General features: G+C 45.0%; 1 protein-coding gene across 3 annotated transcripts in view; it reads right to left on the reverse strand.

Moving 5' to 3' along the window:
- The window catches only part of ncam2a (neural cell adhesion molecule 2a), a 1,336,232-nt gene that overhangs the window by 93,090 nt on the left and 1,216,986 nt on the right, over positions 1-26,156 (reverse strand). For all 3 annotated transcript variants that reach the window (XM_080203386.1, XM_080203385.1, XM_080203387.1), the window contains exon 14: positions 750-871. In XM_080203386.1, the coding sequence (XP_080059512.1) occupies positions 750-871 (122 nt within the window). The remainder of the gene's footprint in view (positions 1-749; positions 872-26,156) is intronic.

A 26,156-nucleotide genomic window follows, 5' to 3' on the forward strand; every position in this document is an offset into this window, starting at 1 on the left:
AAGGTTAAGTATCTGCATTTTAGAATAGATTGGAAAAATGGTAAAGGAGCAGGAGTTGAGGAGTTGCCCTGATAGTAAAGGATTGGATAAAGAGAGGAGTGAGAAAGGATCTGAGCTCAGAAAATTGAGAAATGGAATTAATTTGGGTGCGGCAAGTTGTAGAAAACAATGGTGGAAATAATTCTGCTTATAATAAATGTAGTATGGGGCAGGGGGGCAAATCAGGAAACTAGTGGTGCACTAACAAGGTGACCTATACAGATACACTGGCAGGATTTTCTGGCCACGCTCATCCCAATACTGGAAAATCTTGCCTGAGGTCAATGGACCTGTGCATGGCCCGGCCCACCAACCCCCTATCCCGCCCCCGCCACCCGCTTCAATTCCTGTGGTGGGCAGGATGGGAAAACACCCACCACTGGATTTAAAAATAATATTCTTGGAGGGTGTCTCTGGATCCAAACATCCCTGGGACTCACCAGGGTCGAATGTGGGCTTGGGGCTCATTGCCATAAATCAGCCCCAAAGCTAAAAGTAGAGTGTAACATCCACTGTGTAGATCCAGTCAACTTGGCCTAAAGCTGCACTGACATTTGTCTCTCTCTGCAGTTTTAAATAACACATTAACTCACACGTTAACACAGTCAGCTCTCTCTTGGGGGCACACCGTTTGAATACCATCAAGGTTCTTACTTATCTCATCATTTCAATTCCCCTGTGGTTAAGCAGTAGCATATCAGCGTACTCACGGTTCTGTATTTGAGCACATATTTTAGGATGGGTGATCCTCCGTCATCTTGCTTCGTCACAACCAGTTTATAGTTCTTGCCGTTGCCACTGTGTCCTTGCACTGTCGGAGGACTGGGCTCTTCTACGAATTGATAAAAAGACAAGAGTTTTAATGATGAGTTCAAACATAGAGAAGACCTTTCAGATCTCTCAGAGTACTGACGTTACACCGAAATTGTAGATAATTGCGCTCTGAGCATGATATTATTTTAGAAAATGAGTACTTGGAGGCCTTGTGATCATCAACAATCAATGCAGTTTGGCTTCCATTACATTAGGATTGACTATGATAGACAGGTGCCTCTGTGCACTTTCAACTTCCACTAAGAATTTGGCTTCTCTTGCACATTTTCTGATACAAGAGGTTCTTTACAGTGTCATTATGTTTGAAGTAACACTAGTAATGGCAGAGAGAAAACATCAGTAAATGTTATAGGGAACGGTAGCGGCCTCCAATGTCTTCCAAACACGCTGTCACATAGTATGAAATGGTTTTACACTGATTTGGCATAAAGTGGGGGTGACAAGAACACTGTGCTCCAGCACTGTGACAGAGGAAAGATCATTACTGGATGATTTCATGCAATAGAATAGTTTGGTTTATTTACATATCCAACACATTCTGCTGCTGAATGATAGAATGTAGATTTCTCAGCTGTTCTTTGCATCCATGTCTCAAGCTGACGTCAAGATTCGATCAAATGGAGAGCTTTAATATAAAGTTTGACTGGAATTTTGGGATATCTCCTCCACTCTCATTATACAAAGAACAAAGTAAAGTAGAACACAACCGGCTTTTCTGTCCTCAAAGTCTGTGCCAATCATAATGCCCTAACTAAACTAAAAAAAAATCTGCACTTATTCGGTCTGTATCCCTCTATTCCCTCCCTATTCATCCATCTAGATGCCTCTTAAATATTGCTAATGTGCCTGCTTCCACCACCTCCTCTGGCAGCGTGTTCCAGACATCCACCACTCTCTGCATAAAAGAATTCCTGCGCACATCTCCCTTAAACTTTCACCTTGAACCTGTGCCATCAGTGGTGGAGAAGCTTTTGGAGAAGGTACTGAGGGACAGGGTATTTGCACATTTGGAGGAAAATGGACTAGATTGTGACAGGCAACATGGTTTTGTACGGGGAAGGTCATGTCTTACCAAATCGATTGAGTTTTTTGAAGAGGTGACAAAGAATATTGATGAGGGAAGGAATGTGGATGTCGTTTGTGTGGACTTTAGTAAGATGTTTGACAAGGCCCTGCAAGGCAGACTAATACAAAAACTAAAATCACGTGGAATTCCTGGTGGGCTGACTAGATGGATACAGGACTGTCTTATCGAAGACAGAGAGTAGCGGTGGACGGGTGTTGTAATTGACATTCCATTCTGGTAAAAAGCCCCTCACTATCCATCCTGTCCATGCCTCTCATAACTTTGTAGTCCTCTATCAGGTCTCCCTTCAGCCTCTGTCTTTCCAGTGAAAACAATACTATTTATTGCACCTCTAGGTTCAAGAAAACCCAATCTCTTTCCATCAATTTTTTAGATAAAATTGTAATGGGCCAAAATATTCCTCATTCTAATTGCACTGCATGGAATTCAAATCAACCAAAATGCAACTCACACAAAGCTCATTAGGCAGAATCCAATGGACCAAACCCTTCCCTATTCAAAAAGCAAAATACTGAAAATGTTGAAAATCTGAAATTAAAGCAGAAAATACTGAAAAAGTTCATCAGCACCTGTGGGGAGGGGAAGAAGGCATTCAGGTAGCTGATCTTTCCCTAATCACTTCTGTCATATTTTGGCTTGATTTGATTCATTATTGTCAAATGTATTAGCATGCAGTGGAAAGTATGGTTTCTTGCGTGCTATACAGACAAAGCATACTGCTCATAGAGAAGGAAACAAGAGAGTGCAGAATGTAGTGTTACACTCATAGCTAAGGTGCAGAGAAAGATCAGCTTAATGCAAGGTGAGTCCATTCAAAAGTCTGACAGCAGCAGGGAAGAAGCTGTTCTTGAGTCAGTTGGTATGTGACCTCAGAGTTTTGTATCTTTTTTCTGATGGAAGAAGGTAGAAGAGAGAATACCTGGGGTGGGTGGGGTCCATAATTATGCTGGCTGCTTTGCCGAGGCAGTGGGAAGTGTCGACAGAGTTAATAAATGGGAGACTGGTTTGCATGATGGGCTGGGCTACATTCACGACCCTTTGTAGTTTCTTGCACTTATGGGCAGAGCAGGAGCCATACCAAGCTGTGATACAACCAGAAAGAATGCTTTCTATGATGCATCTGTAAAAGTTGGTACAAACCATTCACTTACATTGTACAAGTTCACTGAACGAACCAGTTCCAAACCAATCCCAAATAAAAAAAAGCCTTGTGTTTGCAGTCAGTAGCAACGCAAGAGTGCTCACCACTGACCCCAAAGTAAGCCTTGCTGCGCAATCAAGTGAGCCCTGGCCAGGATTCCAGCTGTATTACCCTGAGGTGCTATTCCAACCGATTGTAACATTATTGACTAGGGATTCTGACCAAGAAGCTGCAGTGGTGTCATCAAGTTGTCCAAGCAGCCCTCCAACCACAAAAAAGAATTCTCATAGACAGCCAATCAGTAAAGAAAAAACACTAAAAAAAATACTTCCACAAATCTAATTAAGTTTGGGACACACATGGGGTGAAGGCAGAAGCTGAAATTTTCTATTAAAAACTCTGATAAAATGGTTAAACCTACTAGTTAATCACAATGGATTAATTTAATAATATTTCTCAAATTATTGTTCAGGGCAATAGTTATCTCACACATCATGTTAAAATCTTAGTTCAATTTGTTGAAACATTTTAAGGCATTTCCAATGGTGATGTGGAAGCAGGAAAAGTTTTCTGAAAGCTCATAGTTTATTTATTTGTGTCACAAGTAGGCTTACATTAACACTGCAATGAAGTTACTGTGAAAATCCCTGAGTTGTCACACTCCAGCGTGTGTTCGGGTACACTGAGGGAGAATTTAGCATGGCCAATGCACCCTAACCAGCACGTCTTTTGGACTGTGTGAGGATCCGGAGCACACGGAGGAAACCCATGCAGACACGGGGAGAATGTGCAGACTCCGCACAGACAGTGACCCAAGCCAGAAATTGAAACTGGGTTCCTGGCACTATGAGGCAACACTGCTAACCACTGTGCCCCCCGTGAAATTCCCCTAGTTGCCACACTCTGGCGCCTGTTCGGGTACACTGAGGGAGAATTTAGCAGGGCCAGCATGTCTTTCGGACTGTGGGAGGAAACTGGAGAACCAGAAGAAAATCAATTGGAGGAGCCACATCACAGCTTGCGTCAGAGCCCAAAGTGAGGGATCGCAATCTCAGGATTTCCGTGCTAACCTGTACATGTTTGGTGTCTTGAAGCAGCAGTCAGTTTCAGAACGAAGATGAGGGCAAAAGCTAACAGTTCACCATCAGCTCTGCCCCACTGCACCACCTCATTAAATCTGGCCCAACATTTCCCAGAATTGCAAGGTTTTGAATTAAATGGCCCAAATCCCTTTCAATTAATTCCCATCACATACATCTACATTTCATCGTGTCCCACACTAAAGGCCATTGATTAACTGCCAAATAACATCTCAAGGCAGCAACACATTTCAGTCAACTAAGCTACTTTGCGTAAAGTGTGTTTTTCTGATTTTATTTTCCTTTTGTTTGCTATTCTGATTGAAGCATTGAACAATGAGGAATTCAATGAGCTGTGATACAATCATTTACAAATTGACTGCTTTTATCTACGGTTGATATCAGGTCTGATCCCAACAGACCATTATTTTGGCAACGGCGTATATAGTCATTAACATTGAACTGACTCCAGGTTTGTTCGATCCAAATAATTTAATCAGCTGAGCAGCGGAACAGAAGAATAGAATCATTGGGCTTTATTATTTTGGCAGAAGCGTGTGTATCTGACAACCAGAGATCAGTCGGATGCACGTGCTCACTCACAATAACTGAGTGAGAAGGAAGGCAGCTCATCACTTGTCTTCACTAGGTCTCTTTGCATTCAAACGAGGGACCAATGTTACTCTGTAAAGTCGGCTCTGAAGTCAATGCCAGTGAGACGCAGAAAAAGAGAGACGTAGACCTTAGCTTCTGTTCAATGGCTCAACGTACAAAACCAAAAGCTCCCAAGAAGGCACCGTGGCAAAGAGAGGAAAGGGTTTGCAGGGAGCTCCTAAAGGAAGAGCAGTAACTTGAATTATGTTGCTCTTTTAGACAACTTCAGGATGTGCTCATCAAAGCCAAAGAGTCTCTTCCCACTCCTACACTATTACCTCTCAAATTTCTATCTTTGGTTCCCTCTTACTTCACATCTGCATGCTATTCCTTGACACACCATCTGAAACTTGTTTCTGCATGTGTACTGAAGGGACTGAGCTTTACCTTACCATCACCCCCCCTTGGAACCTCCACATCTTCTGATTTGCTATATTGCACTCCCAACATACTGCTGTAACCAAGAAGATAGATAAGGGCAGCACAGTCAATGTTGTCTACATGTACTTTAGCAAGGCCTTTGACAAGGTACTGCATGGTAAGTTCTTGCATAAGTTAAATCACGGGATCCGGGGTGAGGTAGCCAATTAAATACAAAACTGGCTTGATGATAGAAGATGGAGGGTGATTGTAGAGGGCTGTTTTTCAAACTGGAGGCCTCTGAGCAGTGGTGTGCCTCAGGAATCAGTTCTAGGTCCACTGTTATTTGATGCTTATATCAATGATTTGGATGAGAATTTAAGAGGTATGATTAGTCAGTTTGGAGGTGACACCAAGATTGGTGGCATAGTGGACAGTGAAGAAGGTTATCTAGGAATGCAATGGGATCTTGATCAATTAGCAGTGGGCTGGCGAATGGCAGATAGAATTTAATTTAGATAAATGCGAGGCGATGCATTTTGGTACATTGAACCAGGACAAGGCCTATTCAGTTAACGGTAGGGCATTGGAGAGAGTTATAGAGTAAAGAGATCTAGGTGTACAGGTTCACAGCTCCTTGAAAGTCGAGTCATAGGTGGACAGGGTGTGAAGAAAGAATTTGGCATTCTTGGTTTCATTGGTCAGAACATTGAATACAGGAGTTGGAACATCTTGTTGAAGTTGGACAAGACATTGGTAAGGCCACACTTGGAGTACTGTGTACAGCTCTGGTCACCCTATTATAGAAAGGACATTATTAAACTAGAAGGAGTGCAGAAAAGATTTACTAGGATGCCATTGGGACTTGATTGTTCAAACTATAATGAGGCTGAATAGGCTGGGACTTTTTTTGCTGGAGTGTAGGAAACTTAGGGGTGATCTTATAGAGGTCTTTACAATAAGGAGAGGCACAGATAATGTAGACAGTCAATGTCTTTTCCCAAGGCAGGGGAGTCTGAAACGAGACGGCATAGGTCTAAGGTGAGAAGGGAGGTAGTTAAAAGAGTCCAGAGGGGCAATTTTTTCACACAGAGGGTGGTGAGTGTCTGGAACAAGCTGCCAGAAGTAGTAGTAGAGGCGGGTCGAATTTTGTCTTCTAAGAATCATTTAGACAGTTACATGGGTAAGATGGGTATAGAGGGATATGGGCAAATGTGGGCAATTGGGACTAGCTTAGTGTTAATGAAAGGGCGACACGGACAAGTTGAGCTGAAGGACCTGTTTCCAAGCTGTAAACCTCTGTGACTCTATGACTCTATACTCATCTGACATCCTGTACTGACATATCCTCCAATTAAACATTGAGATGGTCAAATTGATTGCCTTCAGTCTCTGCTAAAAACTAAATTCCCAACTGACTGCTTCCATCCCAACTGTCTGCCCACAACCTCATTTCGTGCTGAGCTGAGCTGAGCTGCCGAGACCATATCCTCTCCAAGGCCACCTACTCATCCTCCCTAAAAGATGAGGCAGAGCGGTCGCAGAGAATGAATAAAACAGAAGCAAATCTTTCACTCCAGGCTTTACTTCCTTGTGAGATCTCCTGCCCCTGAGCTCAAAGACGTGTCAGTTGAGAAGACCTCCAGAAGACCTACACACAGAGGAGATGTCAGGGGTAAGTTTTTCACTCAGAGGGTGGTGAGTGAGTGGAATCGGCTGCCATCGGTGGTGGTAGAGGCAAACTTGCTGGGGTCTTTTAAGAGACTTCTGGATCAGTACAAGGGATTTAATGGGATTGAGAGTTATAGATAGGCCTGGTAGGTAGGGATAGGATTGGCACAATTTGTGGGCCGAAGGGCCTGTTTGTGCTGTAGTGTTCTATGTTCTATGTTCTAATCAGCCTGTTCAGTCACATGAAGACCCATAGCAGAAACTTGCCACCCTGAGTAGACCTCACCCTCAAACTGAGGGCCAGCTGTCTCCAGCATTGACAATGTTGCCTTGACACACCCCCACCCCCCCGCTATAACTCGTAGATTACATCTTAGTAAATCTGCGACAGAGTTGAGCAACTCAGTCTAATTCTGGATTTATACATCGGTGGCATGTACCAAGGCAGCGATTTCCATCCTCGAGCTGGGACAGCAGGAATCAGGAAAGTTCCGGGCTCAGGCCGCCCCATCGGAAAACGGCTGCAAAGGTGGGATCTTCATTACCGTGGGGCAGGTGTGGTGTGGAGTTAGATCGTCATGATGTGGAGATGCCGGCATTGGACAGGGGCAAACACAGTAAGAAGTGTCAGAACATCAGGGTTAAAGGCCAACAGGTTTATTTGGTAGCAAAATTCACTAGCTTTCAGGGCTCTGCCCTTCGTCAGGTGAGTGGGGAGTTCTGATCTGTGTGTGCCTTTCTCTGCCCTGTTTGTAATCAGAACTCCCCACTTCCGAAGGGCCTGTTTGTGCTGTAGTGTTCTATGCTCTATGTTCTAATCAGCCTGTTCAGTCACATGAAGACCCATAGCAGAAACTTGCCACCCTGAGTAGACCTCACCCTCAAACTGAGGGCCAGCTGTCTCCAGCATTGACAATGTTGCCTTGACACACCCCCACCCCCCCGTTATAACTCGTAGATTACATCTTAGTAAATCTGCGACAGAGTTGAGCAACTCAGTCTAATTAATTATATAACTCCCCTATGGACTTGGTCCCATTGAAATTAAAATATTAACAGTCCTCAACTGCTGACACTCCCTACCCTCCAATCACGCCCCATGCCTCGTCCATGCCAAATCATGGCCTCTACCTCCCCCCCCGACCTCTCACATCCCATAATCTAAGCTCTACCCATGCACCACACTGCAATGGCCCTTGATGCCCCTCTGCCAAATAATGCCCCTCCACCCACACCCTTTGGCTCCTTGTGCTCGCACACTAACCTAAATGTATGCCCTTCTATCCACCTCTTTTGTCCCCTCAAGAAAATGCGCCAATTTCTGTCCATCTAGTCACCCCCCGCAATGGCCCTTCATGTCCCTTTGCCAAGTCATATTCTTCCAACCATCTCCTATGGCTCCCATGTTAGTTATGCTAAGTGCTGTCATTTCATCAAACTGCTGTCGTTCCTTATGCCACCTATTCAAGGCTATGCCCTTCCACCCATTCCTTGTGGCACCTCATGCACTCTATGCCAATCTCTGTCCTTCTACCCATGCCCCTATGGCTCACACCTTCCTATGCAGAGCTCTTTCCTTCCATCCTTCCTGGAGTGGCACAGTAAGGTTATCGTTTGATAAGATTCACCATGGTAGGCTTCTGCGGAAAATGCAGATGTATGGGATTGGGGGAGATCTAGGGAATTGGATCAGGAATTGGCTAGCGGATAGGAGACAGAGGGTGGTGGTTGATGGTAAATATTCATCATGGAGTTCGGTTACGAGTGGTGTGCCTCAGGGATCTGTTTTGGGGCCACTGCTGTTTGTAATTTTTATTAATGATCTGGATGAGGGTATAGTTGGGTGGATTAGTAAATTTGCTGATGACACCAAAGTCAGAGGTGTGGTAGATTGTGAGGAAGGGTGTCATAGTTTGCAGGAAGACTTAGACAGGTTGCAGAGCTGGGCCGAGAGGTGGCGGATGGAGTTTAATGCAGAGAAGTGTGAGGTAATTCACTTTGGTAGGAATAACAGATGTGTCGAGTATAGGGCTAACGGGAGGACTTTGAATAGTGTGGATGAGCAGAGGGATCTAGGTGTATGTGTACATAGATCCCTGAAAGTTGGGAATCAAGTCGATAAGGTTGTTAAGAAGGCATACGGTGTCTTGGCGTTTATTGGTAGGGGGATTGAATTTAGGAGTCGCAGCGTTATGTTGCAACTGTACACTACTCTGGTGCGGCCGCACTTGGAGTACTGTGTGCAGTTCTGGTCCCCACATTACAGGAAGGATGTGGAGGCTTTGGAGAGGGTGCAGAGGAGGTTTACCAGGATGTTGCCTGGTATGGAGGGGAGGTCCTATGAGGAGAGGCTGAGGGATTTGGGGTTGTTTTCACTGGAAAGAAGGCGGCTAAGAGGGGATCTTATTGAAACATATAAGATGATTAGAGGTTTAGATAGGGTGGATAGTGATAGCCTTTTTCCTCTGATGGAGAAATCTAGCACGAAGGGGCATGGCTTTAAATTAAGGGGGGGTAGTTATAGGACGGATGTCAGGGGTAGGTTCTTTACCCAGAGGGTGGTGAGGGATTGGAATGCCCTGCCTGCTGCAGTTGTAAATGCGCCTAGTTTGGGGGCGTTTAAGAGATCCGTGGATAGGTTTATGGACGAAAAGGGATTGGTTTAGGTTAGTGGGTCATTGTTATGTAACTGGTCGGTGCAACATCGTGGGCCGAAGGGCCTGTTCTGCGCTGTAATGTTCTATGTTCTATGTTCTAGTAGCACAGTGGTTAGCACTGCTGCTTCATAGCTCCAGGGTCCTGTGTTCGATTCCTGGCTTGGGTCACTGTCTGTGTGGAGTTTGTATATTCTCCTCGTGTCTGCATGGGTTTCCTCCGGGTACTCCAGTTTCCTCCCACAGTCCAAAGATGTGCGGGTTAGGTTGATTGGCCATGCTAAGAATTTGCCTGTAGTGTCCAGGGATGCGTAAATTAGAGGGATTAGTGGGTGTAATATGTAGGGATATGGGGGTAGGGCCTGGGTGGGATTGTGGTCGGTGCAGACTCGATGGGCCGAAGGGCCTCTTTCTGCACTGTAGGGTTCTATAATTCTATGGTCTCTCTGCCAAGTAATGGCACCTCCATTCACTCATTATTTGGAACTAGTGAACCATACAGTGGCAGTAGAAAATCTAAATTAAAAAAATCATCTATAACGTTCCCCCCCATGTTGAAAAAAAATCATTTTACTGCAATGAAAATGTCACTATTCCAGATCCTTGAAATTATCATAAAGCACAAGCCCCTGAAAACACTTAATGTGGTAAAAACAAGGAATGTGAAATTGACAGTAGAAATCAGAGAATCTGAGCTGTCAATGAAACAATATTTTCTCTGCAGCACAGCTGTTAAGAAGAAAAGTATCAGTTGTCCAGTCTCTCAGTTAAGCCTCATTATTCCTCATTCTAAAGCCTCGAAAGGGTCCTTTTTTTGTAGCCAGTGTGTGGGGGGTCAATGAGCATGGAATTGGTGGAGGGGGGTGGGGTGGGGAGGTTGTAGGTGGGTGATTTGGTTTGATTTGATTTATTATTATCACATGTATTAACACATTGTGAAAAATATTGTTTCTTGTGTGCTATACAGACAAAGCATACCATTCATAGAGGAGGAAACAAGAGAGTGCAGAATGAGTCCAGTTATAGCTAGGGTGTAGAGGCACATCGACTTAATACAAGGTAAATCCATTCAAAAGTCTGATAGCATTAGGGAAGAAGCTGTCCTTGAGATGTTTGGTGCTTGGTATTGTTTTCCCAATGGAAAAAGATGAAAGAGAGAATGTCCTGAGTGTGTGGGGTCCTTAATTATGCTGGCTGCTTTGCCAAGGTAGCAGGAAGTGTAGATGGAGTCAACGGATGGGAGGCTGATTTATGTGATGGATGGGGCTACATTCACCACCTTTTGTAGTTCCTTGCGGTCATGGGCAGAGCAGGAGCCCATACCGAGCTGTGATACAACCAGAAAGAATGCTTTCTATGGTGCACCTGTAAAAGTTGTTGAGAGTTGTAGCTGACATGCCAAATTTCCTTCGTCTTCTGAGGAAGTGGAGGTGTTAGTGGGCTTTCTTAACGATAATGTCAGCATGGTTGGTGATCTGGACACCTAAAAACCTGAAGCTCTCGATCTTTTCTACTTTGTCTTCACTGATGTGATGGAAGGGCAGAGCTTGACATAGGGAGGAAGCTTTTGAACTTACCTCTCAAAAGGTCCCCTGATGCAGATTACAGTTGACAACCCCACTGAAGGGCTGTGAACCACAACTCTTTAAAAACCCCAGTTCAACTCCATGAAAAACGTAAAGGGGGAGGAGATAACTGCCTCCACGATGGAGCTGGCCAGATCGGCAGTGCCGAATGTGGGAACTGCACTCGCAAAAGAAAGAGGAAGTCCGCGAATGGTGTCAGGGATTCCGGAATCAGAATATTTGAATGACTCTCGAGTCATCCTGAATCAAAAAATATGCAGGTCTGAGATTTGCCAAGAGAAAATATTGTCCATCAGGAGCTGCACAAGATGAGGGACCCCCCCCCCCCCCCTACCCACCACCACCACCAACCCCCCCCCCCCCCCCCCCACCCCCCACCCTCAACCAACCCCTTTTTGCAAATGTGGAAATGGAATGATGTTAATGCCAATAAAAATACAAAACTGCACAATACAAAGCTCCTGGAAGTCAGGCACGGGTTTCATTTTGCGTCTGAAACACCAGCTACGTGACTTAATTACTCAACAAAAACACCACGATGAAAACTGTCTGGTTAACGCATCTCCTGGAGTGATCCGCAGAAACAAAGGCAAAAGCCACAGGGGACTGAAGTTTGATTTCACCAAATTAGGAGATTGTAGTAGAGACTAATCATTTATGACAATTAATTATTATTCTGCCCACAGAGATACAAATGTGTGGTAAATTTTTCAGCGTAGTTTCTGTTGCCAACATCTGATATTGTAATTAGGATCTCTATAGTGAGAGTGGTGGATAAAGTTCAGGGAATTAATTCTGTTCAAATGCCAGTGTGTTTGTTGTTTCGTTTTGCCATTTGGATATTTTCGCTTACTCTGCACTCCCTTAGCTTCTGGCCGGGTAACCCGTTCTTGAGGTCGAACTTTCATGATTGAAGTGGGTAGCTCGAGTCATGAAATGTCCCCGGCATGTGTGACACAGGTTAATCAAGCCAAAGATAGAGACCCTTCGGCCCATCAACTCTGTGCCAGCCATTAAGCACCTATCTATACTAATCCTAATTTCCAGCACTTGCTCCGTGGCCTTGTACACTGTGATGTTTCAAGTGCTCATCTAAATGCTTCTTAAATGATGTTCCTGCTTCTACCACCCTTTCAGGCAGCAAGTTCCAAATTCCCAACACTTTCTGGGTGAAAAAAATGTTTTCTCAAATCACGTCGAAATCCTCTGCCCTTTACCTAAAATCACCAGCCCCACCACCCCCCTCCCCGCCCAGTTATTGACTCCTTTACTAAGGGAAAATGTTTTTTGCTATCCACCCTATTTATATTTCTCATAATTTTTTACACCTCAATCAGGTCTCCCCTCCACTCCCCCCTCCCACACCGCCCACCCCCCCTCCCCCCCCCCACCCCCGCCGCATCCCCCTCCACCCACCCAATCACCACCCCACCCCAGCCCCCAGCAGCCTTCTCCGCTGTAAGGAAAACAACCGTAGCCTAACCAGCCTCTCTTCATAGCTGAAACGTCCCAGCCCAGGTAACGTTCTGCTGAATCTCCTCTGCACCTTCTCCAGTGCAATCACACGATAGTGATGTGACCAGAACTGCACACAGTGCTCTAACAGTGGTCTAACGAACGTTTCATACAGCCCCATCACAACGTCCCTGCTCTTATATTCAATGCCCCCGTTAATAAAGGCAAGTATCCCATGTACCTTCGCAAACCACCTGTCCTGCTACCTTCAGGGATCTATGAACATGGACCCCAAGGTCCCTCTGGTCCTCTGTGCTTCTGAGCATCCGATTGTTCATTGTGTATTCCTGTGCATTGTTTGTCCTCGCAGAAAGCACCACCTTACATTTTTCAGGGCTAAATGTGTGTGGGGGGGTGGGTGGGGGGGTGGTGTTAGTTGAGGCTTGGAGGGCACAAGAGAAAACTGAGAGAGATTGCCAGAAAACCAAATATATTAATGGTTGTCCAAATGTACAGCCACTAACTCAGATTGATTGATTGGTAACAGCCCCATTTTCCATTTTAATTAGGGCTTGGAGTCATGCAATAACTCAAGACGCCAACTGGAAAGGAACGGTGTTTTATTTCATAAAGCAAAAGTTAAACCACAAGCCTGTCCTGCATGTACACAAGTCCCATCCGGGACCAGAGAATAATGGACCCGCTCGGGGGCCTGATTTGTAAAGGACTCGGGATACGAGTTCCACCTGTGTAGGTAATTACCTATCACTACGGGAACTCATGTTCTGTGAGTCCCACTGAGAGGCCAATGAAGGATTCCCCATGTATGTCCTGGGGGTTATCATAAGAGGACTCTGCACACTTGAGTCTCAAGACTCAACCAACTGACTCAAGAACAGCTTCCTCCCTGTAGCTGTCAAACTTTTGAATGGACTTACCTTGTATTAAGCTGATCTTTCTCTACATCCTAACTATGACTGTAATACTACATTCTGCACTCTCTCCATTGCTCCTCCATGATGGCATGTTTTATCTGTACAACATGCAAGAAACAATGTATGTTAATACATGTGACAATAATAAATCAAATCATGTCAAATCAAATCAAAGACAGTTCTGGTTGAAATTGGCAATGCTTCCCTTAATTCCAGTAGTCTCCAGCCCGGTCTCCTTTAACAGGGATCTACTCTTATCCTCTCTCTAGCCAAGCTTGCAGGACCGTCACGTTCTGGTGCCGTAAATAAGCATCAGCTACTTTTTTCTAATTGTTGCACTTCCGACTGTTTTTCCATCATAAAAGCGAACCACAAAGCATTGTAAATCCCACTCTGCTCACTATTATGCTCTGTAATGTCTCCGCTGACTTACTCATGTTTATGAAATGTCAGTTGGAACATGAAGTGCAATATCCTGTGGTACAAATTGCTGTCTTGAAGATATATTAGGTGATGAATCTTCCCTGATTATCTCTTTGTTGTAAACACTTCAAAGTCCCACAAGACACTGCTGCATAGTGGTACTTGTCAAAGGCTTTTCTCTTTACACAAAGTTTCCCTCAGTCATCCTTCACCCGCTGTCTGGTTCAAAACGTCCTTATTTTTACCTCACCTCCTCTGGGCTTGACTGGTGGCTTCTCAGCCGAAAGAAAAGGGGAGAACAAACACTTGTTCAATCAGCTTCCAAGGCCAGAGGTAGCTGCGCATTATCATGCTACTGGTATCCCACTAAAATCAGGGCGGGAGACTAGCTGAAGTCCAGCAGAATTTACACGTCGTGCCACACATATGTGAACTCCTCCTTTATTAACATAATAGAACAGGAGGAGACATTCGACCCGTCAAATCTGTTCCATCATTCAATTTTCTTGTAACTGATCTGTCTCTCAACTCCATCTACCCTGCTCATTTTTTGTAACCAACAAAAATCTATCAATCTCACTTTTGATGTATTTCAATAGACCCCCAGCCTCAATAGCATCACATAAGAAGCAAGTCCCAGTTGCCCACTCGTCTTTGTGTGAAGATGCGTCTCCTGGCATCACGTCTGAATGGTGGTCTTGTTCAGAGGGTGGTGGGTGAGTGGAATCGGCTGCCGTCGATGGTGGTGGAGGTGAACTTGCTGGGGTCCTTTAGGACACTTCTGGATGAGTACATGGGATTTAATGGGATTGAGGGTTGTAGATAGGCCTGGTAGGTAGGGACATGATCAGCGCAACTTGTGGGCCGAAGGGCCTGTTTGTGCTGTAGCTTTCTATGTTCTATGTTCTAATTTTAAGGTTATGACTTATGGTTCTGGATTCCAAATCACCACAGGAGAAAGTTTCTCTCGTCCACCATATCAATCCCTTTAATCATTGTGAAAAAGCTCAATGAGATTACCTCTTTATCTTCCACGCACAAGGAGTTGAGGGGATTGAGCTATGAGGAGAGGCTGAATAAACTAGGCTTGTACTTGTTAGAGTTTAGAAGAATGAGGGGAGATCTCATTGAGACGTATAAGATGATGAATGGGATGGATAGGATAGAGGTGGAGAGACTCTTCCCGCTCAAAAAAGACAGTAGGACTAGGGGGCACAGCCTCAAGATAAAAGGGGAGGCGGTTTAGAACGGAGTTGAGGAGGAACTTCTTCACTCAAAGGGTGGTGAATCTCTGGAATTCTCTGCCCGTTGAAGTGGTGGAGGCTACCTCGCTAAATATTTTTAAGAAGCGGGTTGATGGGTTCTTGATAAGAGAGGGGATTAAGGGTTATGGGGAGAGGGCGGGAAAGTGGAACTGAGCCACGACAGATCAGCCATGATCTTATTGAATGGCGGGGCAGGCTCGAAGGGCTGGATGGCCTACTCCTGCTCCTATTTCTTATGTTCTTATGTTCTAAATGCAACCCTCGCCTATCTAGCCTGTCCTCATCATTTCACCTTTTTTAGCTTCAGGGTCTGGTGTGCATGGCAATTCTCGTTCAGTGCTGCTCTGAGACCATGGATTGTAACTTGAGCATCTCTGAATCACAGTCCACAGAAGCCAACAGAGAGAGAGAGTTATGGAGGGGATGGGGGAAAGTGAGGAATTACACTGCAGAGTTCACCATTAATCAGTGCAGCAATTTGCAGTATGCATTGCAGTTGTGGAGAGGGTTGGCGTTAAAACACCTTGGCACATTGTTCAACAGGGTGAAGTTAATTGTAAAGAAGGAGAATAGTGAAAGTTTATTAAATCTTCCCTTACAAATGGCTCCCACAGATTTAATTATGTGTCACTTTCATCCACTCAACTTGCTGATTCTTAAACTAATGTCTGTGATCTACTTAGAGGATAGTTCAATAACCTCATTAGGTTTGTACCTTTCCAAGAGAAAAGGGTTTTCAAGTGGAAAAGGGTGAATGCTGCCCTCACTGATGTCCTGACAGTATCACAAAACATTTCAAAACTGGGTATCTCATTGAAACTTACAGAATACTGAAAAGCATATAAAGAGTAGCCAGGGGGAAGACGTTCCGCTTAGTAGGAGAAATTAGGATCCAAGGGCACAGCCTCAGATTAAAGGAATGACCCTTTAGAATAAAGGTGAGGAGGATTTTTTTCAGCCAGGGGGTGGTGGATCTGTGGTATTCATTGTCACAGAAGGCTGTGGAGGTCAGGTCAGTAAGTGTATTTAAGACAGAGATAGATAGGTTATTGATTGATGAGGGCATCAAAGGGTATGTGGAAAAGGCGGGAGAATGGGGTTGAGAAATTTATCAGCCATAATTAAATGGCAGAGCAGGTTTGATAGACTAAATGGCTCCTGCATCTTAGGGTCTTATCATAGAATCAATGGGTACATGGTAAGAGGAATAAATGGACTCTGACATTTCCAGGTGTCTCCGCCAGATGGAGTTATTGCATAGACCCGACTTATTCAACCTGCAACCAGTATTATTAAAACTCATTATCAGATTGCTGTTTGTGGAAGCTTGCTATGTGCAAATTGGCTGCCACAGTTCCGACAATAATATAATGATTGCACTTCAATAGTACTCCATCCCCTTCGAAGCTCGAGTTAACTTAAGGTTTTGCAAAGCTCTATGCAAATGAAATCTTTTACCTTCCTTCTCCTAGAATGGTGGGCAGCACTGTTACACAGATGTGGCATCCAAAGAATTGCAAGTTGCAAGCCTGACAAAGGTTTCGGAAATCTAAAAATACTACTCTCTGCTCCCTGTGCCTCCAAGTGTTGATTTGGGGTTGGTGGGAGTGTTGCCATGGTGAAGATGGGTGCAAACACTATGATCCCTTCTCACCCAGCCCTCCACCAGGTGGTGAAATGTGAATTCAGCAGAAAAATCTGGAAAGAGAACTCTAATGGTGATCATGAAACCACTGTCCACTGTCGTACAAACCCATCTGGATCATTGATGTCCTTTAAGGAAGGAAACCTGTTGTCCTTATCTGGTCGGGTCTATATGTGACTCCAGAGCCACAGCAATCAGGGATGGGTAATAAATTCTAGCCCAGCCAGTGACACCCACATCCCATGAACAAGCAAAACAAACAAATTGAGTTGGGTTCTCAGATCAAGGGAGCTGATCTGCAAGAAGTTTGTTAAAAACAATGCACTTCTTTTGTGTTTGAGCCCTTTCTCTAGTCCTTCAAGACCATGAGGATATCTACACAAAATAGAAGGAGAGAAAGTGCTCCCATTGACAGAAGGCCAAGTATCTGGACACAGCAATATCAGGCGATTGTCAAATGTGGTTAGGGTTTGGAATTTGATGTGATGGAGGTCGATTCAATCAAGGATTTCAAGCCGGAATTGCATAAGCAGCTGAAAAGAAAATATCCACAGGGCTATGGAGAAAAGGTGAGAGGAGTGGGACAAGCTGAGTTACTCTTGCAAAGAGCTAGCATGGATATGACAGGCCCAATGGCCTCCTTTTGTGCCATAACCATTCTGTGTTTTTTTTAATATAATATTCACGGGAAGTGACTGTCATTGGCTAAGCCAGCATACATTGCCCATTAGTAATAGTCCTTGAGGAAGTGGTGGTGAGCTGCCTTTATAAACCACTGGTAGTCCATGTGGTATAGGTACACCCACAATGCTGTTAGGGAGGGAGTTCCAGGATTTTTACCCAGCAACAGTAAAGCAAAAGAGATTTTTCTAAGTCACACTGCTAAGTGGCTTGGAGGAGAAGTTGCAGATGATGGAGTTTCATTGTGTCAGCTACTCTCGTCCTTCCAGATGGTAGTGGTTGCGGATTTGAAAGGTGCTGTCGAAGGAACCTTGATGTGTTCATGCAGTGCACCTTGTAAATGGTACACGTGGCTGTTAATGTGAGTTAGTGGTGGAGTTGAGAGAACATTTGCAGATGCGATGCCAATCAAGTGGGCTTCTTTGACCTGAATGGTGTCAAGTCTTTTGATTATTGTTGGAGCTGCACCCATCCAGGCATGTGGGGTGTATTCCATCATTCTATCCTGACTTGTGCCTTGTAGATGATGGACAGGCTTTGAGGAGTACCCACTACAGCACTCCTAATTCCTGACCTGCTCTGTATCATTGAACCCCTACAGTACAGAAGGAAGCCACTCGGCCCATCGAGTCTGTACAAACCACAATCCCACCCAGGCCCTATTCCCATAACCCCACACATTTGCCCTGCTCATCCCCCTGACAATAGGGCAAATTTAGCATGACCAATCCACCTAACCCACACATCCTTGGGCTGTGGGAGAAAACAGGAGAGTCCAGAGGAAACCCACGCAGACATGGGGAGAAAGTGCAACTCCACACAGACAGTGACGTGACATGGGTATTGAAGGTGGAACACTGGCACTGTGAGGCAGCAGCTCTAACCACTGGGTCGCCATGCCACTCTGGTAGCCACAGAGTTTATATGGCTAATATAGTTCAGATTCTGGTGAATGGTAACACCCAGGATATTGATAGTGGGGCATGCATTGATGGTATTGTCACTGAATATCAAGGGGAGATAGTTAAACTCCCTCTTGCTGGAGATGGTCATTGCGGGACACTTGTGTGGTGTGGATATTACTTGTCATTTGTCAGCCCAACCCTGGATATTGCCCAGATTTTACTGTGTTTCTGTAACTATACTTCAACTCAAGTAGGCACAAACAAATACAATACAAATACAAAAAACAAATACAGTCCCAAATGATCAATAGCTTGTCTTCCTGTAGGATTTGACAAAGGGATGGATCTGAAGAGGGTGGGAGAAAGAGAATGGAACTTCTTTTGCAATGTGCCCTTGCTGTTCTGGTCCCTAATAGGAAGATAGGATCAGGAATTGGTCAATCAGCCCCTCGGGTCTGTTCCATCATTCAATTAGGTCATGGCCGATGGTTATCTTTGCTCCATTTTCCTGCTTTGGTTCTGTAACCACCCCCCCCGTGGCTAACAAAAGTCTCATCAATATGAGATCTGAAATGTTCAATTGACCTTCAAATTCCAACAGGTTTTTTTTGGAGGAGAGAGTTCCAGGTTTCCACCAACATCAGTCCTAACTTTATTTTTAAATTTCTCTCATTACTGCCTTTGCAACTCGTTTAATCATCTCGATTACATCAATCAGGCTGCCCCTTAATCTTCTATACTCGAGGGAGTTCAATGCATTTTGTCCTCTGAATTTAACCTTTACAGCTTCAATAATCCCTAATATCTCTCCATAGTTCAGCTCTTAATCGGGCTTTATCTGGCTGTTTTTTTTTTCTGGAGGGGTAGCTAACACTTCCTTCAGCTGTACCATCCATAACTCCTGCTTTCCAGAAGTTTTGTCAGACTACCAGAAGCTTCCAAATGCTCTGCCCGGTAAAATAACTTTTTTATCTCCAACAAAAAATGCGTCTTCAAAGGAAATGAAAAGATACACAGCTTTATTTTGTTTCCCCGTGTCTTTTGTTCTGGGCTTTACTCACAACAGAGATCTAATTCATGGAGATCGCAGTTCCAAAGGGGTGGCAACATTATTCTGAATGTCCTTTTGCAAAGCTTAACCTGTAGCTGGAAGAATTTAAAATCCCCAAATCCAAGGAATCACCCTTATTCACCTTTTCCTTGAGGAAACTGATTATATTTTGTAATCTTGGTTAATTATTTCAGCCAATCAGTTGGGTACAGACTGTGATAATGAAATGCTCCACATGATATAGTGTTCTGCATGCTCCCCTGATTAGCGAATACAGATCAGACTGAATACTGGAGGCAGAAAGGTATATGTACATTCTGCAGCCTTGCTCGTTAGCTGTGAGGGTCCAGTGAGTGTTTCTGTGGCACTTTCAATCAGAAAGGCAGAACCTTGCATTGGACAAAGATGTGCAGGTTAGGTGGATTGGCCATGCTAAGTTGCCCCTTAGTGTTACGGGAACTAGCTAGGGTAAATGCATGGGGTTATGGAGATAGGGCCTTGGGTGGGATCGTGGTCGGTGCACTCCTTCTACACTGTTGGGATTCTATGTAGGAACTTTCACAACCTCAGAATGTCTCAATGGGCTTTGCAGTCAAGGAAATACTTTCAAAGTCCCTGGGTGGGATTTTTCAGCTGCACTCACCTCAAAACCAGAAAATTCTGCCTGAGATCAATGGACCTTTGCCCTTTTTTTTCATTCATTCGTGGGACATGGGTGTCGCTGGCTGGGCCAGCATTTATTGCCCATCCCTAATTGCCCGAGGGTAGTTAAGAGGCAACCACATTGCTGTGGCTCTGGAGTCACATGTAGGCCAGGCAGGGTAAAGACGGCAGATTTCCTTGCCTAAAGAATATAAGTGAACCAGATGTGTTTTTCTGACAATCAACGATGGTTTCACGGTCATCAGTAGATTCTTAATTCCAGATTTTTAAAATTAAATTCAAAGTTCACCATCTACTGTGGTGGGATTTGAACCCTGGAGCATTAGCTGAATTAATAGTCTAGCAATAATACCACTAGGCCATCACCTCCCTGTGGTCCGTGTCCAGCCCGCTACAATTCTTGTGGCGAGCGGGATGGGAAAGTTCTGATGCCTGTTGTAACATAGGAAACACAGCAACCAATTTGCATCCAGCAAGCTCCCAGAAAACAGCGGTGACATAATGAACAAGTAATCAGTTTTCTTTTAGGCTTGTTTATTGAGGGACATATGGCACCGTTGGAAGAACAGAGAGGTACTCTGCTATCCCGTGCTGACATGTATCCGTTAACCAGTGTCACTCAATGCAGAGGTTCAGGGAATTAGGAGATGTTAAAGATCTTGAGGAGTATAAGGACTGTAGGAGGGAACTTAAAAGGGAAATTAGGAGAGCCAGAAGGGGTCATGAGAAGACCTTGGCGAGTAAGATTAAGGAGAATCCCAAGGCCTTCTATAAATATGTGAAAGGTAAAAGGATAAGAAGAGAAGGGATAGGACCGATAAAAGGTGAGGGGGGAAAGGTTTGTGTGGAACCAGAAGAAATGGCGGAGGTGCTTAACGAGTACTTCGCCTCAGTATTCACGGTGGAAGCCGATCTGGGAGATTTTGTTATGGATTTGCAGCAGATGGAAAGGATTGAGTACGTGAATATTAAGGAGGAGGATGTGTTGGAACTTTTGAATTCTATCAAGGTAGATAAGTCGCCGGGACCAGATGGGATGTACCCCAGGATACTGTGGGAGGCGAGGGAAGAGATTGCAGAGCCCCTGGCGATGATCTTTGCGTCGTCAATGGAGACGGGAGAGGTTCCAGAGGATTGGAGGATTGCGGATGTAGTTCCTATTTTTAAGAAAGGGAACAGAGATAGCCCGGGAAATTACCGACCGGTGAGTCTGACCTCAGTGGTTGGTAAGCTGATGGAGAGGCTTCTGAGGGACAAGATTTACGAACATTTGGAGAGGTTTGACATGATCAGGAATAGTCAGCATGGATTTGTCAAGGGCAGGTCGTGCCTTACAAGCCTAGTTGAGTTCTTCGATAATGTGACTGAACACATTGACGAAGGAAGTGCCGTGGACGTAGTGTACATGGACTTCAGCAAGGCGTTTGATAAGGTCCCCCATGCAAGACTTCTTGAGAAGGTGAGAGGGCATGGGATCCAAGGGCCTTTGGCCTTGTGGATCCAGAACTGGCTTGCCTGCAGAAGGCAGAGAGTGGTTGTGGATGGGGCTTTTTCTGAATGGAGGTCAGTCACCAGCGGAGTGCCTCAAGGATCTGTTCTGGGACCCTTGTTGTTTGTCATTTTCATAAATGACCTGGATGAGGAAGTGGAGGGATGGGTAAGTAAGTTCGCTGATGACACGAAGGTCGGTGGTGTTGTGGATGATCTGGAAGGATGGCAAAAGTTGCAGCAGGACATAGATAGGATGCAGGACTGGGCGGAGAAGTGGCAGATGGACTTCAACGCGGATAAATGTGTTGTCGTCCATTTTGGCAGAACCAACGGGATGAACGAGTACACTATTAAGGGCAGAAGTCTGAGTAGTGTTGAGGAGCAGAAGGATCTTGGGGTCCGGGTCCACAGGACTCTTAAATCGGCCTCGCAGGTGGAGGAGGTGGTCAAGAAGGCGTATGGTGTACTGGCCTTCATTAATCGAGGGATTGAGTTTAGGAGTCGGGAGGTAATGCTGGAACTTTATAAGACCCTTGTCAGGCCTCATTTGGAGTATTGTGCGCAGTTCTGGTCGCCTCACTATAGGAAAGATGTAGAAGCTATTGAAAGGGTGCAGAGGAGATTTACAAGGATGTTGCCTGGACTGGGAGGCATGCCTTATGAAGTTAGGTTGAGGGAGCTGGGACTCTTTTCCCTGGAGAGACGAAGGTTGAGAGGCGACCTGATAGAAGTTTACAAAATGTTGAGAGGAATAGATAGGGTGGACTCTCAGAGGCTATTTCCCCGGTTTGAAATGGTCGCTACGAGAGGACACAGATTTAAGGTGCGGGGAGGGAGGTTCAGAAGTGATGTTAGGGGTAAGTTTTTCACTCAGAGGGTGGTGAGTGAATGGAATCGGCTGCCGTCAGTGGTGGTGGAGGCGAACTCGCTGGGGTCTTTTAAAAGACTTCTGGATGAGTATATGGGGTTTAATGAGATTGAGGGTTATAGATAGGTCTGTAGGTTGGTAGGTGATGTGGTCGGCGCAACTTGTGGGCCGAAGGGCCTGTTTGTGCTGTAGTGTTCTATGTTCTATGTTCTATGTTCTATGTTCTATTATCCAGTCACTAATCTCAGCTTTATCTGTGGGAGCCTGCCATGTGCATTGGCCAACGTTACAACAACAATTACACTTCATAAGATTATTTGATCGACTGTAAAGCACTTTGGGATGTCTTGAGGTCAACAGAGCTCCTAAATGAAAGCTCCTTCCCTCTAATTCTAAAGCTTAATTCTAAATGCCTGTCGACTGTCAACGGATGGAAAAAAACTTATGGAAATAAGGAGTTTACAGTAATAAGGTACTGGCAAGGCAGGCAGTCCTACTGAGTAAAGTCAAACTCTGATTTAGGAAGCACAGGTGCAGAACACTAAGCTGCCTTTATAATAGGAGATACAATTGCTCCTTAATATGAAGAGATTATGATGGGAGATTTGGGTACAGTCCTTAGTCTCTTTATGCTTCAGAAATATTCAGGTTGTCAATTAGCTGGACTGTTGGTTAGAAAAGAATCAGATACTGCAGGAGGCCATTCAGCCCATCAACCCTTGCCTGCTCATCATTATAACAATCCAATTAATCACACGCTCCCCCAATCTGTCTTCTCCTCTGAAATACTGGATCTTGCTGAGTGCAATTTCACCAGTGCTACACACTCTCCAGTATCTTGCACATCATGCACAAGCCTTGACAACAAATGTCAGCCAACTAATGACTGCAGGGAACTTGGAGCCCAATGCTGTGCACACCTGATGTCAGCGCACACAGCGGTTTCCATCAGGCATCAGCGGATAGCAAGCTGAATCACTATCTTAACACAGGGAGGCAGATCAAATGTTTGATGTGGAATTGCACTGTGCAGGTGAAAGTGGGCCCTGAGCAGCAGTGTTGGTTCATCCTGTTACTGAAGCTGAACTTCAGGATGACAGGAAAACGCTACAGTAAAGATTTGTTTCCAGGGCTACCTCTTACATCAACACCAACTGTGCAACAAGTGTGACTGAGAATAACCAAAGATACCAGCCCTGATTTTAACCCTCTCCCCACATCTCCACAGCCTAGCTTACTGAAAACTTGAATTAAAGAGGAGGAGAGGCTTGATGGAATTATAGAATCTCTACAGTGCAGGAGGCCATTTGGCCCATTGAGCCAGTCTGCACCAACGATCCTACCCAGGCTGTATCCCCATAACCCCATGTATTTACCCTGCTAATCCCCCTGACACTAGTGTCAATTTACCATGGCCAATCCATCTAACCTGCACATCTCTGGAGTGTGGGAAGAAACCGGAGTACCAGGTGAAAACCCATGCAGACAAGGGGAGAATGTGCAGATTCCACACAGTCACCCTGAAACTCAGTTAATGTTCTGGGGACCTGGGTTCGAGTCTTGCCACGGCAGGTGATGGAATTTGAATTCAATTATGAGTGCCTGGAATTAAGAATCCACAGATGACCATGAAACCATTGTCAATTGTTGGAAAAACCCATCTGGTTCACTAATGTCCTTGAGGGAAGGAAATCAGCCATCCTTAACTGGTCTGGCCTACATGTGACTTCAGAGCCACAGCAATGTGGCTGACTCTCAACTTCCCTTTGAAATGGTCGAGCAAGGCACTCAGTTCAAGGACGATTTGGGATAGGTAATAAGTGTTGGCCAGTCAGTGACATCCAAGTCCCACGGATGAATAAAAAGAAACCCAAGGCCAGAATTGAACCCGGGTCCCTGGCGCTGTGAAGCAGCAGTGCTAACCACATTAAGCAATTACTTATTTTAAGAGAGATTTGTTTGCCAGATACGGAAGTAGTGGTCTCTCCCTCCAGGCCTCGTCTAGGGAACCTATAGGGCTCTGGATTTCTCCCTCCAACCCTCCTCCATACCCCATGTAGGTTCAGGGGTCACTGACAGCAGGATTTAGAGGCTGTCAATCTTGATTCATGGAAACAAAGTCTAAGCCTCCAATTCAGCACGCCACGGCAAAGCATGACTCTTTCTCACTGCAAAAGTTGGAGCTAAGGCGCTTTATTCGGCCAAACTCTGCTGGAACTATAGTAGCGTGTGAACCATAGACAGTCTAATTAAATGAGAAAATCGGCCAGCTAGTTCAGGGCATGAACATTGACACCATGACTTGCAAATCTCAAGGACCCAGCCTGATTTATTTCACTCCATACGTTGCTTCATACAATGAGCATCTCATCCCTTCGCCAACTACTGACTGGATATGCACATTAATTGACTATTAAACTCACTGCAGAAAGTTAGGACTCATAAATAATAACCTAAGTATCCTTTTAATAGCCTGATAATTGTTATTGCAATGCCAATTAGCCCCTCCAGCCCACAAAGTTAACAATTTAAATCATGATTCCTGCGGGTTGTAAATTACTTTTAGGAATTTGAGTTGACTTTTTAATTTCTTCTTAGTTTTTAAGAACAAAAGAACATAAGAAGTAGGAGCAGGAGTAGGCCATCTAGCCCTTCGAGCCTGCCCCGCCATTCAATAAGATCATGGCTGATCTGAAGTGGATCAATTCCACTTTCCCGCTTTCTCCCCATAACCCTTAATTCCCTTGTCTGTCAAAAGCCCATCTACCCGTGACTTAAATATATTTAGCGAGGCAGCCTCCACCACTTCAACGGGCAGAGAATTCCAGAGATTCACCACCCTTTGAGTGAAGAAGTTCCTCCTCAACTCCGTTCTAAACTGCTCCCCACTTATCTTGAGGCTGTGTCCTCTAGTCCTGCTGTCCTTTCTGAGCGGGAAGAATCTCTCTACCTCTACCCTATCCATCCCTTTCATTATCTTATACGTCTCTATAAGATCCCCCCTCATCCTTCTAAACTCCAACGAGTACAGACCCAGTCTATTTAGTCTCTCTTCATAGTCCAACCCCCTCATCTCCGGTATCAGCCTAGTGAACCTCCTCTGCACTCCCTCCAAGGCCAAAATATCCTTGTGCAAGTGCGGTGACCAAAACTGCACACAGCACTCCAGCTGCGGCCTCACCAGTGCCCTGTACAGTTGCAGCAAGACCTCCCTGCTTTTATATTCTATCTCCCTCGCTATAAAGGCCAGCATCCCATTCGCCTTCTTGATCACCTGCTGCACCTGCAGGCTGGGTTTTTGCGACTCATGCACAAGGACCCCAAGGTCCCTCTGCACCGTAGCATGCTGCAGCTTTTCGCCCTTTAAATAGTAATCCCTCCTACTATTATTCCTGCCAAAGTGGATAACTTCCCACTTGCTAACATTGTACTCCATCTGCCAGGTCCTCGCCCACTCGCTCAGCCTATCCAGGTCCCAGAATCATTTTTCTTCCTATCTCTCCTCTCCTCATCCAATCTTTCTTTATCTCTCCCCCTGTACCAGGCCCAACTTTAATTCATTGTACTTCCTTATCCGTCTGCTCCTTTCTCCATCCTCAGAGCACAAGGACATACAATTTAGCACAAGGAATTGGTCGCAGGGGCATGGGTTTGATTTCAGCCTTGGAT

Source organism: Carcharhinus amblyrhynchos, chromosome 15, assembly GCF_965287045.1.
Source record: "Carcharhinus amblyrhynchos chromosome 15, sCarAmb.v2.hapA, whole genome shotgun sequence".
Classification (NCBI taxonomy): Eukaryota; Metazoa; Chordata; class Chondrichthyes; order Carcharhiniformes; family Carcharhinidae; genus Carcharhinus; species Carcharhinus amblyrhynchos.